Source organism: Myzus persicae, unplaced genomic scaffold (assembly GCF_001856785.1).
Source record: "Myzus persicae strain clone G006 unplaced genomic scaffold, MPER_G0061.0, whole genome shotgun sequence".
NCBI lineage: Eukaryota > Metazoa > Arthropoda > Insecta > Hemiptera > Aphididae > Myzus > Myzus persicae.
This window is the reverse complement of record NW_019103086.1, coordinates 52,267-65,836: the sequence shown is the minus strand read 5'-3', so window position 1 is coordinate 65,836 and position 13,570 is coordinate 52,267. Positions and strand designations below refer to the sequence as shown.

Sequence of the window (13,570 nt, the reverse complement as noted above, 5' to 3'; positions counted from 1 at the left end):
TAAAAACCAAGCCTATATATTTTAAACATTTTTCAACTGCTATTGTAACAGTATATCAAGAGTCATCTTGTATTAATTTTCATGTTTTTTGACCCAAACATTACAATTTTATTGACATATATAGAAAAAAAAATGAAAAAAGAAAAGAAAATTGAAAATCAACAGCTTAAAACGCGTCAATATATTTTTTAAAATCTTATCAAATATCAAAATAAAATCTAAAATGTTGAAACTAAAATTAGCTGAAAATGTATTACACTGTATTGACAAATACTGTAACATTAAATATGTAGGTAATTAATTCGTCATGAGACTCCAATAGCCATTGTAGAATTTTTTTAATAAATTAACTGGAAAATTATTAATTAAAAACGACTATATTTTAAGCCTTAACTTTGTTGAAGCATCTTTTTTGAAAGGAAAGTGAATCTAGTTGATGCATTCAGGAGGTCAACATTTCCAATAGTTATCAAAAGCGATAAGAACAACAAATAAAATATTCAAGAAAAAAGATTTAAAATAAGGAAAAACGGGAATTTTTAAGCAAAACGCTTTCGAAAAGATCAATTTTGGTTTTTAGTGTAACTCTAAAAAAATTAAAGTAGATACATGAAATTTTCACTGAATGCTCGTGTTAGAATTTTCTACACACACGATTTTCAAAATATTTTGACTCGTGTTAAACTATTTATAGGCATATGAAATTTTCGATTATTATTTGTTTTTTTAAACTATTGTCGATAAAAATTTTTTCGCCATGTTAAAAACTTGAAAATGTAATACAACGTTCCTTGTAAGTTGTTCTTGGTGGAAATTTTAAGAAAGTTCAGCTTAAATCCACAATAATTTTTAACGAGCGTTTAAACTTAAAATTTTGACAAAATTTGTAGAAATAAAGAAAATTAGTTTGAGTTAGAAATTCATAAAAAAATTTTTCTATATCTAAGATTTAAAAATGTAATACAAGATTTCTTATAAGTCTGTATACCTTAAAAAAAAATTTAACGGAAAATCAAATTAAATTTTTATGAGCTTTTGAAGTTGACATTTTTACAACATTGGATAATCACTCAATTTCTCATGTAGCGATTTTCTTATTTTGTTGTAATTTAGAAACCAATTACTGTAGACACTTGAGATTTACATCATCAGATGTTTATTTCATCAATTCATATACTTGATAAAATTTTCAAAATATTTTGACTCGTTTTAAGCGGTTGACGCCTTGACGGATATTTTCAATTTTCATTTTTTTTCATTTTTTTTCTATAAATGTCAATTAAATTTCATTGGTCAAAAAGCATGAAAATTGAATACAAGACACTTGATATCTTGTTACAATAGCAGTTGAAAAATATTAAAATTACTTATTCATGATTTTTTTTTTATAACCATTTAAAGTTCAAATATTGACAATATTTATAAAATTGAAAACTGAAAATTTAGAAAATTTAAAATTATTATAGTTAAGGATTGAAAATCTAAAACAAGGTTCCTCTTAAGCAGTTTTTTCTGTAAATAAAAAAAAATCTAAAAAATATATGAATACAGTTATTTTTTACAGATATTTTAAGTTTAAATTTGGATTAGATTGCATATTAACACAAAAAATAACGTTTGTCATTTTGTTGTAATTCGGTCCCAAAACAGCACGATTTTACACATAAGTATATTTAATATTTTTCCAGCATCACTAATAATTTAAGAATAATACTAGTTCAGTAGTCTTCGACCGGCCCTTCGATGTACAATTTTATACTATTTTGTCAAACACTTCGACGTCACTACTGTACAGTATGAAAAAATTCAATAAAATTGATTTATTATAATTTAGGAAATTAGATCTTTTTCAGGAAAACGGTCACTCTTTATGTGATCTACATACTAATTATAAAAATTACATTAACTTTTTAAATTGAGTTAAGTTAATATTTTTTTCCGTATTAACTTTTAACTCATCGAGTGATAAACGATTAATGATTTGTTAAATTTAACGTATCGATCTAGTGTTCTCTTAACTTTACTCAACTTGAGTTAATTGTGTTTATTAACTTGTCAACCTTTGTATAAATGTATAATGTATCTATCCATATAAGTATATACAAGTATATATTATATATATTGTAAAATTATAATAAAAACGAAACAAATACCTATTGGCTATTTTTATTAAAAATAAAATAGATATATTATTACTTTAGTTAATATTGATATATGGGACGGACAATAATTTTAAACTAGGTATTTAAATTTTTTTGATGAAAGCACTATTCTTAATTTATTTTGACATTTATTCCATTCATAAGTATGTAACTGTGAGTTGGTATTTTTGTAATTAAAACATGTGTACCTACTTAAATATGAAATGTTCAAATGTATTAGAACATTTAGAATTTGGAATTTACTATTTTATCTCGCACACTAAGATCCTGTTACCAAAAAATATTAAATATTAATATGTATATTTTATTATAAATTTAACAGTTTAAGACTCGTTTGAATCAATAGGTACTTCTTACTAGTTTTTAGTATACTGTGTCCGGCGCCCGGCGGAATCAATATCCATCAGATTCGATTTCTAGATACCTACTATATATAATAAACGCAAAACAGTAGTCGATGCAAAATCAAAGAAAACGATATGTACCTACCCCAAAAAAAAGATACTCGTGCTCAAACGAGAGACGCCCGTATAAATATATAACAAAAATATCTATAGAAATATAGGTTGACGCCTGACACTTGCGATCTGTGACTTAGGTACCATCTCCGTTAAGAATAGTTTTTGTATGCAATTATTTATCATCTATTGCAGTGACCTACAAGTTATAACCTACTCAATGATGAAGTGATATACACGTCTTGAGACTTGGCACCTACCTACATATACAGTAGGTAGAGTGATGAGTTCATCGATTTTGAAAAACTATATTTTAATACTTCTGTAATAATTTTATAGGTGTGTATTATTTTTTCTTCAATATTTATGTACTATTTTAATATAACTATTGTATAAACTATAAACATTACTTTTTCACTTTTATATACCTACCTTAATAAGTGTTAAATTATTAAAACTAAAATCAAATTTGTTTTAATTATTAGCTATACCTACATTAGATAAATTGATTAGAATTGTAGACTCTAAACAATTTAGTTTCTTAAAATTATTGAAAAAAAGAAAAAAGTGTATGATTTTTTGCATGAATACATAATATAGATTATAGATACCCAGGTACGTACTTACTAGTTATTACTACTAATGTTTGATACCCGAAGTCCAGAAATCTTATGTTAAGAATGCTTATTGCACATTCTATATTGGTATTTGATGGATTAAAAACCTCAGTTGGCGCAATGCCAAGTATAATTGAATTAATTACCTAAGGTGTTTTTATATGGATAATTATAACATATAGCATACCTATGCAGTATGCAGCTATGCAAGCGTAATGTACCTATGCACTAAGTACACATTACATAGTACCATTGTATACCAAGTACCTATAGTACCTTTATGGGTATATTTTGATATAATCTTAACTGTCAAAGTCCATATGAGTTAAGACCACGGTGCCTTCAATAAAGACTAAAAATGATAATAATGTAATGTATGGCCTAAAACTTGTCATAGCAATAGCAGTACAGCAGATATAATTTGATATGCATGTCTAATAATGTATACTAAAAAATTATAGTAGATATATTAGGGCTAAGGCTGCTGGCTGGTATATGTAGATTAAATCCGATTTGGATGACGATTTAAATGGAGGACTAGTACAGAAGAACTAGATATACATCTATAGAGAGCGGGATTAACTATATTGGTTTATTTTTATTTTACACGATTCGGTCATTCGATCACGCCGTACAACACTATCGCGCTAGATATGCGGGCTGGCCGCGAACGGCAAGTGGCGGGCGAGCTGCAGCAGCTGGTGCCCCCGACGCCGACATCGTTCGATTCGGAGTCGTCCGGTGCAACGCGCACATCAGAATGCGTTTCGAAAGGTCAACGCGCCCAAAAATAATGGCACCGTTGCGCGGCGTTGCGTTGCGTACCGGGCCGACTCGCGTCGTCGAAATTCTCTTGTCAACAGCGCGAAGCGTAGGTACGAGATTATACAACGTCCGAACTCCGAACGTTCGTGATACCGCGGGCAGCGGAATAGGAGAAAAAAAACCATTCGTCAGTCGTCAGTGACCGACACCGAGCATCGAATGACGCAGGTGAAAAACTACTAATAAAATACGGCAACAGTAAAGACGCGACCAGAAAAACGTAAAAGAATAGAAAAAGTTGTGCCGCCGTTACACGTGCGTTGAATTGTTGATCTGATCCTTTGAGATGGGCGCATCGGGTGACTGGTCCGTTGGTCCCGGGACGGCGCGGTGTACCTGAAAACGCCGAAGTACTGCATACTGTGGTCCGCTCATAAACAACGTATAATAATTAATTCCGGTGAGTAAATAATGCGTAGTTATTGTACCCTTAAAGACGTTTCACTCAAAATGTAAATTCTATTGTTGGTGTTCATGTCGGTCTCCCAATGGTGTCAACAGCGGTAGGTAGACGGATTTTTGGATTTAAACGGCTCGCTGACTTCATCAAATGGTTTCTATGTATACCAATTGGCTGTTTAGTTGTTTATTACCACGAATATTTACCTGTACATGAGAAATTCAATTGTACACATGATGCACATATATGTTAAACACCATTATAGCTGTGAAACTCTGTACTCGGAAAGAAAATATATATATTATGACTGAACGTAAGCTCATAATTAATATTTGTGGCAATTTCGATAGGCAGTTCGAACAATTTCTTTAAGATGTAGTGACGGAATCGATCAATTAGTTAAAGAGTGGTGTATAGGTAGGTAGAATTAGTTGTTTAAAATTATAATGATTTGGGCTAGACCAGGTTTGATGTTGGAGATGCAAAAAATACTACAGTCTAAGGTCCATATATTTTAACGTGTATTTCACTGGTTTTCAATACAGATTCAATCAGAATTCTAGATATCTTTAAAAAAATTTTCAAGATGTGAAATAATACACTTTGTGCATAATGTATAGTGTATACATAGGTACTTTATGTATATAATTATCAATACATAATATTATAAAATACATTTGTGCTACCTATATTGGAAAATAAGAATTTATAATTTATGCGTCACCGAGAGGCGAGTCAATATAGGGTAATATCCTGTGTCAATATTGTGATGTATGTTGTTATTATGTTACATTTAAATTTTGGTGTCTGCTGTCTATATTTATTTTTCTTAGGTGATAAATTATTGTTTTTATTAATTATTGATAGATATTTAATACTTTTGTTAGTTTTTAAATGTTTAGAAGTCTTCTGAGAATTTAATGAAATTATAATTTTATGATTATAGTAGGTACCTCATGCTGATTGTTATTGGTTTATTTTAATACCTACTATAACTTTAAGATTATGGTTTTTCATTAATAAATTATAAAATTATTTCTTTTTCATTATTAAAGTAAAAATAACCAATAGTTTAGATGTCTGATGCAATGGTTATTTGAATGTCCAGTTAGTAATGGCTGTAAGACTTATTAGTTTGTTTATTAATAAATCATACAAAAACTAATATACATAAAAATAACACTAGTTGCTGCATTTGTATCCTTTTGAATACATATACATAACTGTTTTACCTATATATTAATAAAATCTGAAGTTGCAATTAATAGTAATTTTTTTTTGAAGGAGGATTCTGTGTCCCAACGTTTAGTATATACATAAATTGTAATTGTTAAGTAAGTAGGTACCTAGATACCTATCATATAAAAATATTTTAGAAAATGATTAAATAAATATTGTTATACTTGCCTATTTCATTATTTTAATTTTCTCTTTAAACTAGGTTTTAAATTACACAATTATTTACCTGTGATATATAATAAACGTAATTAATTATTATTAATATAGTTTTATGGAGATAAGTTTACACATTTTGTTTATTCATTATTTTTATATTTCTTCTCATTAGTTTTCTGGTTTTTCAAAAAAATATTGAATCTGTATAATTTTACATATGCAAGACTTGGAATACGTACTTTATTATTTTTGGTTTGGAGTCTGAGCTCGACATTTAAAATCGTGGTTTATTCATACTTAGGATTACTAGATCTAAGAGGTAAAAATGAATATTTTGTTCCATAAATTTGTTTGTTGGTCTATCTTCTATTGACTCAAAAACTACTGGACTATTTTCAATAAAAATTGTATCAATAGATTCTTTAAGACTCAGGAAGGGGGGTTTTTTTTTTCACTAATATAATTCACATTACGGTGGCTCACGCATGCATTTTATTTAGGCCAGTGAAAATTAATTATTTTTTGTTTATATAATAGGGCTGCCATTGGTTACAGATAATGCAATTGTTATTGTAATTGGATATAATGTAGTGTTTTGGAATTTGTGTTAAATTTGGTAATTTAGGTTAATAGCATAGGTGTATCATAGATGTGGCTAAAAAAAAACTTAAAATATTTTTTTAGTAATTTTTGTTGTACATTGTACATGTATACTGCATAACACCTATCTTAGTCTCAAAAAATCTTTTAGTTGCATGATGAACTTCTCTAAGAGTGGAATAGTATTGTATAGTGTTGCCGAATAAAAAAAAATTGACTCATCAATGCAATGTGATAAATATTTTATTATTTTTAATTATATTTTGCTGGGATGTCTAGTACATAATAAAAAAAAAAATTCAATAAATATAATTTATTCTATGTAAAAACAAAAAAAAAATCATTATTTTTATCGAAGTTATGTTAGGGCATTATAACTATACTTTGAATCGTATTTTAATAATTATTAGTTTTAATAGTTAATATTAAAAAAGTTTTGGGACACTGAGACAATTTTCAAAAAACTGGAAGGCCTGGATACATGATTTATACCTATTATTTTAGTTAGATTCTTATTTTACTTTTACCTAATTACCTGGTTAGCTGGGAAACATTTGATTATTAAATATATATTTTTTTATTGAAAAAAAAGTAATAGCACAGAATTTCATCATCCTTATAGATTATAATTGATAAATATATTCGCATTATTTTTACTAGGATCTAGGAAGTATAGAATATATTGTATTTAGAATTTTACTAAGTTCACCCGACATAATGTCATTGTAGTATTTATAATATTTAATTATATTTTATGCATTTTATTTTGACATCGGTTTTCTTTTAATTTCTACATTAAGTTATTGACAAGTGAATATAAAAATGTTAATATTTAGGTTGTTGCTTTATTATACAATTTAGATTGATAACTTCAAAGATAATTGGGAAAGCTGTAGAATAACACTTACCTATTCATTAGGGTTTTCCTTAGCCACATAAGCAAAAAAAAATTTTTTTTTCTTGGTCTCACCCCCTAAATTTGTGTGTATGCATATAAAAACGAACTACTAAAAATTTCAGGTCAATCAAAAAAGGTTAACCCGTGCCGACTTGAACTTGAAGTTTGAACTTAATACATTTTTCAATTATTCTAGAAATTTTTGATATTTCCGTAAATATTTCGTAAACCGTTAAGAAAATTATAATTTCTCATCTAATGTTTTTTCAAGAAAACTAAATTTCCTATACATTTTATAATCATACATTTTTTCATCAACCCTTTTATTAATGAGATATATAAGCATTTAAATAATATAAAGTATAAAATATATAAAATATACTATTATTTCAATTATACATGTTGTTGAAGTGTACTTTTTTTACAATTAGGATAGAGTTTTCGATGTTCTTGCACACACAGTAAGAGGAACTGTTTTTGGAAATGGAAAAAATTTCAATGGAAATGTTTCATTAAAATCTTCCATCAATTTCACTGCCCTTTCTGCAGTATCGTTGATTATCGTAAGTGAATTAACTATATTTTTTGCATTTGTGAAGTCCGTATTTGATTCCCAAGTTGTCGGATCGTCTTTCAAAAACCCATCGTCATTGTTGAATTTAGAAAATATTTTCAAGCTACCCTCTGTTATAAATGCATCAATATTTTTTTCTGAAAATATGGACAATTTATTGTTAATTATTTTATATTACATTAAAAATTTTTTTATTTTTTTTAAGTTGAAGCACAATTTTTATTATAATTATAATTTTCTTTTCTTTTTGATTCGTTTATCTTTCGTTGAATTTTACTATTTTCTTTTATTGATCCTTTAATATCTTTACCAACAAGACATCCAGGACGCCCAGGCAAACGTTGGTTTATTAGAAACTGTTTATCAACTTCAATTTTAATTATTTTTAAAGCATCGGATTGAGCAATTTCAAATAATAAATTTAATTTATTTTTATAATCATTTTCTTTTGATTGATAAGATTCACCTACTTTTTGTGCACTTTTTTGAAGATTACGCCATTCATCATATAAGTTTATCAATTTATTTATGCAAGCTGAACAGCTCGAATAGGAATCCTAGTTTTTTCCCAAAAAATGCAACACTCTCGCATTGGTAACGTTACACTTTCTTTAGTCGTAAGGTTAACGGTTCTCATATTGTAAAAAAATACTGAAAGCACTTGCCTGTTGGATGGAAGTTTCGAACCTTGAATTTGTGTTATTTGAGATCCAATTAAGTATATTTGAAAATCACTTCTCAGTTTTATTGACATTTTTATTATTTAAAATATAATTGATAACTAAACAAAAAACACAACAACCTTCAACATATAAGGCATTGACACAACTGCAATAAGTGAGTATCACAATCAAACTCATATGTATGATAAATCACAAAATAAGACTATTTGTTATCTTAAATCGGCGATAAGTTATAGGTATTACGTAAATAATAGTCAATAGATACGTATTTCACCACATAGTTATTATTTTGCCGCTTTATCGTTTATTATTTATAAATGTTGAAAAAATGTAGAGTCAATTACCTAATAAGTAGATAAGAATTAAGAATTATAAATTATTATTGTAAACATTTTCTCATTTTACTCAATATTATGAGTTATACCTTATTATTATTATTTAGGCTACAGTAAAATACTAAAATGTAAATAATACATTTGCAGAGGAATTGTGTTTTTTAAGAGTAAATCTTATATATCTCATTAATAAATTAAAAATTGATTAAAAAATGTATAGTTATAAAATGTATAGAAAATTTAGTTTACTTGAAAAAACAAATTATGAGAAATTACAATTTTCTTAATGGTTTACGTAATATTTACAGAAATATCAAAAATTTCTAGAATTATTGAAAAATTATTTAAGTTCAAACTTCAAGTTCAAGTCGGCACAGGTTAGCCGTATTGGATTGACCTGACATTTTTAGTAGTTCATTTTTATATGCATACACACTGATTTAGGGGGGGAGACCAATAATATTTTGAAATCGAAAATTAAGGAACACCTTACTATTTATATTTGGCTATTTCTCAAGAATTATATAATTAATAATTAATTAGTCATTTTTAAATTAATCTATAAGGCAGATTTAAATTCATAAGTTTTTGTGATTATTAGTTCAGTATACTTTATACTAGAATTTAATGAACCTGATTGAATATGGGTGTAGGTTTATTTGTTTGGTTTTAGCATATGGGCAAACTACTATACTGATAATGTATATACCTGATGTATCTAATAAATTATAATAGGTATAAAAACTTGTTTTTACCTATTCTATATTTTAGCATAATCTTTAAAAATAAATCTTCTTCCTTAGAGTAACAGCATTTAAGACCAGTCCTCTTCAGCTTCTTTCCATCCTATTCCAGATTCTATCACTTCTACATCCCAGGTGACACAATTCTGAGCAAGGTGTTCAAAAATAGACAATAATACTGTGTGATAAGGACATTTATTGGACCATGTACAATATAATAAAATATATCAGTTCAAAATCATTAGAGCTTTATCAATATTTGATTTGTCAAATTGTTTAGTTAAAAAAATGTCTCATATACAATGGTTCTTGTTCCTGTTGTGATACCACACTCAACAAAAATAATGTATACACACCAGCAGCATTTTACTGTTCAAAAAAAAACAAACATTGTTTTTGTAATCCTTAATTTTTAGTTTATTCTACACTTACTGTAAGTTGTCCCTTTCTATATTATAAAATATTTAATCATTCCATAATGATTCGCACTATCTCTTATTATGTCTTTGGTTAATTCATGTTATTGTGCTTTGTGATTATGATAGGGAAAATATAATTTTAAAATTAAGAATATTTCTTGCATAAAACTATGTTTAATCATCCAACAATAAAATGCAATATCCTTCCTGACTATTAACTGTTCAACTGATGGAAAGGAGGCTAGACCTCGCTATCTGGGTGGCTTAGCGCCCTTTATACACCATTAGTGATGATAGAAGTTTGCTTACCTTTTCTTTTAGGTGTATTCCAATATTAGAAATTAGGCATAGCTATTGGATTTTTAGGAAATATTGTGTCTTATTTAGTTTATTACTTTGTGAGCAACATATCCATAAATGTATTACAACAATAAACAACATACCTAATATGAATATTATAAACATTATAAAGCAATATCTTAAAATTACGTATATTATTATTTATATTTATTACAGTTAAATAATTTCATTCTTATAATACAGTTCTCATGCATTTTAAAACACTCTTCACTATGTATATTTATTTTCAATATTTGACCTGTATAAACTTATCTTTTATTTGTTTAATTGTTTGTTTCCACAAAGTTAAATATTTACCAGAGTTAATTATATTGGAGTTGAATCGCACTTTATTATCAAAAAACATTTATTTATTTTATCAACATTTAATGACTAGATGTAAAAACGTATTCTAGTATTGTAGAAAAAATACATGTCATCAATTTAGTACTTAATGATAGGTCTTTAAGGCATAATTTATTATTCATCAAACCAAAAGCAATGAAATTAAATAGAATAGATTTCATTGGTATATGAAGTACCTCTGCTATTGTAATTTTTACTTAGCATAATATAATTATTCATACAGAATTAAATTCTAGTTTTTTTAAGTAGTTATTTATCAATTATAAAATATAAATATAATCTTAATAAATGTACATGTTTTTAGATATTTTAACTGCCGACTCACGGAAATGCCATGTCGGAAGTTGTGACTGATATAAAACTTTTATCAGGTAATGTTATATAGTACAATTTTATATTTTTACTCATAACCTTTTCTTCATATTTTTATTTTTATTTTAGGCGATAATCGTCTGAGACAGTTGGAAGCATTATTTTTAGGAGGTCCAATACAAGGACAAGGAAAATGCTTCAGTATTGAAACCCTTTTAGATGTTTTGCTTGTACTGTATGATGAATGTAATAATTCATCCTTACGCAGAGAAAAGACTGTTTCTGATTTTATAGAATTTGGTATGTACTAGTATTTTTGAAACACTTTTGCTATAAAAAAAAAACGGTTAATACTAAAATACAGTGGACCTTAGATTGTCCACATTAATTGTGACAGAGGGGGTAAGAAAATCAAAAAATTGTTAAAAATATATTTTTAATTTGTGTAATAATTTTTTACATTATTAGACAATATATATATGTATGTAATTGAAAATAAAACTCATGTGCTGTATATATAACATACAAGTATAATATGATAAAATAAATATTTGCATGTTTTTAAAATATAAAATACTTTTTTGCGTTTAAAAAAAAAATAATGTACTCAATTCTGTTAACAAACCAACTAAATTTAAGATAACACATCTACATTAATGTGAGCTATTAGTTAATAAAATAATCTCTTAAACATAATACAAACATTAAACTGGAATCTATAAATACATTTGTGCAAACATTTTTGTAGGGTGGATAACTGATGTTTTACTGTACAGATTTTGTTTACCTTTAAAATAAAAGTATCTCATGAGATTTATATAAGAGTAAATTGAAATAACATTTTTTATTTAATTTTTTTTAAACAATCATTTTTTCTAAAACTTACATTTCAGTTTATATTTGGTCTACTATTTTATTTTTATAAATCATTAACATTACATGATACCGAAGTGCCATCACTGGATGGTTCTTTCTCCATGACTTGTAAGTCTTTTTCTTAATGTATTGAATCAATAAATATCATTACTTATGTTTATTATACCACATATTACATACAGATTTTAGAAAGATCGGAATAAAAAAATTGTATCATTTATATTATTAAAGTAATCATATTTTAAATGTGTGTTTTACTTATAATTATAGTAAAACCTGTGGCATTATGTGTCAAGTCATTGCGTTTGACTAGAGATGATTTTGAGACCATCAAAGTAATTGGCCGTGGAGCTTTTGGAGAAGTGTGTGTTGTGCATATGAAAGGAACAGATAAAGTTTATGCTATGAAAATTCTTAACAAATGGGAGATGCTTAAAAGAGCTGAAACAGCATGTTTTCAAGTAACTTAATAATTTTAATACTAATATGTCATAATGTTAAATAATAATTTAATATATATATAATTATGTCGTTATTTATATATTATTTGTAATTTTAGGAAGAAAGAGATGTTTTGGTATATGGTGATCGTAGGTGGATAACCAACTTACATTATGCTTTTCAAGACGAAACAAACCTGGTAATTTTTGTATACAGTATGAAGTAAAATTAAAAAAATATTTAATTACAAGTTATAAGCATTATAACAATGCTTATAACTTGATGACTAAAATTGTATACTTTGTTTCAATAAAATTAATAGTTTTTGACAGGTACCAAGATTAAATACGAATCATGGAATCATTTTGTTAATGATTAGTATATCTATTTATTTAAATATTAGTATATCAAAATTATAAAAATCTAAGACTGAGAATAGTGTCTTTTTAAAATGATGTTAGCGCACAACTCAATTTCACTTTTTGATCTAAATGCCAACATATTGTACAATATACCAAATTTGTGTTGAGTAAAACTAATGTTGTGATAGTATTTTTAATATTTAAGTGACTTGACCTATTATTTTAAACTTATCTATGTAAAATATTATAATTTTAACATGCTTATAACTCACTTTAATAGCTTAATTGTAATTCTTCTTGTAGCAAACAACATAAAATTGGTTATTCTAAACATAAAATTTATTAAGTAAGTAATGCATAAGCCAGAAAAAAAATTATGCCCTGATATACTCTTATGGAAATGTCTAAAAATTCAAATCCAAATAAATGCTCAACTGAAGTAAAATAATAGGATGAACATGCTTAAAAAAACACTATATAGTGGATTCTGCTTAGTGTGGACACTTTGGGACCAAACTCATTTGCTCACATTAAGCGGTTGGCCATATTATATATCAAAATATCCTAATACTCTAGTTAATACATTTTAATGGGGAACAGACCATTTTTCCATATTACGCAGATGCCCAATTAACCGGTTCCTACATTAGGCAGAATCTATTGTACGTTAAAGGTGTCAATTTGCTTTTAAAATGTATTGATTAGTATTACCATTTATTATAAGTTACAACATAATATCTTCTAATAACTTGAGGGCTCCCTCCA

The 13,570-nt window shown here is 26.9% G+C and overlaps 1 protein-coding gene across 5 annotated transcripts in view; it reads left to right on the top strand.

Moving 5' to 3' along the window:
- Positions 1-4,100: 4,100 nt before the first annotated feature.
- LOC111033748 (serine/threonine-protein kinase Genghis Khan) overlaps positions 4,101-13,570 on the top strand; it is a 29,707-nt gene continuing 20,237 nt past the window's right edge. For 3 of the 5 annotated variants that reach the window (XM_022314650.1, XM_022314651.1, XM_022314649.1), the window contains exons 1-5: positions 4,101-4,462; positions 11,119-11,185; positions 11,256-11,426; positions 12,273-12,463; positions 12,562-12,642. In XM_022314650.1, the coding sequence (XP_022170342.1) occupies positions 11,149-11,185; positions 11,256-11,426; positions 12,273-12,463; positions 12,562-12,642 (480 nt within the window). In that variant the 5' untranslated portion in view covers positions 4,101-4,462; positions 11,119-11,148. Of the gene's footprint in view, positions 4,463-7,730; positions 7,919-11,118; positions 11,186-11,255; positions 11,427-12,272; positions 12,464-12,561; positions 12,643-13,570 lie in introns of those variants that run through there. The other 2 variants (XM_022314652.1, XM_022314648.1) reach the window with 2 other exon arrangements.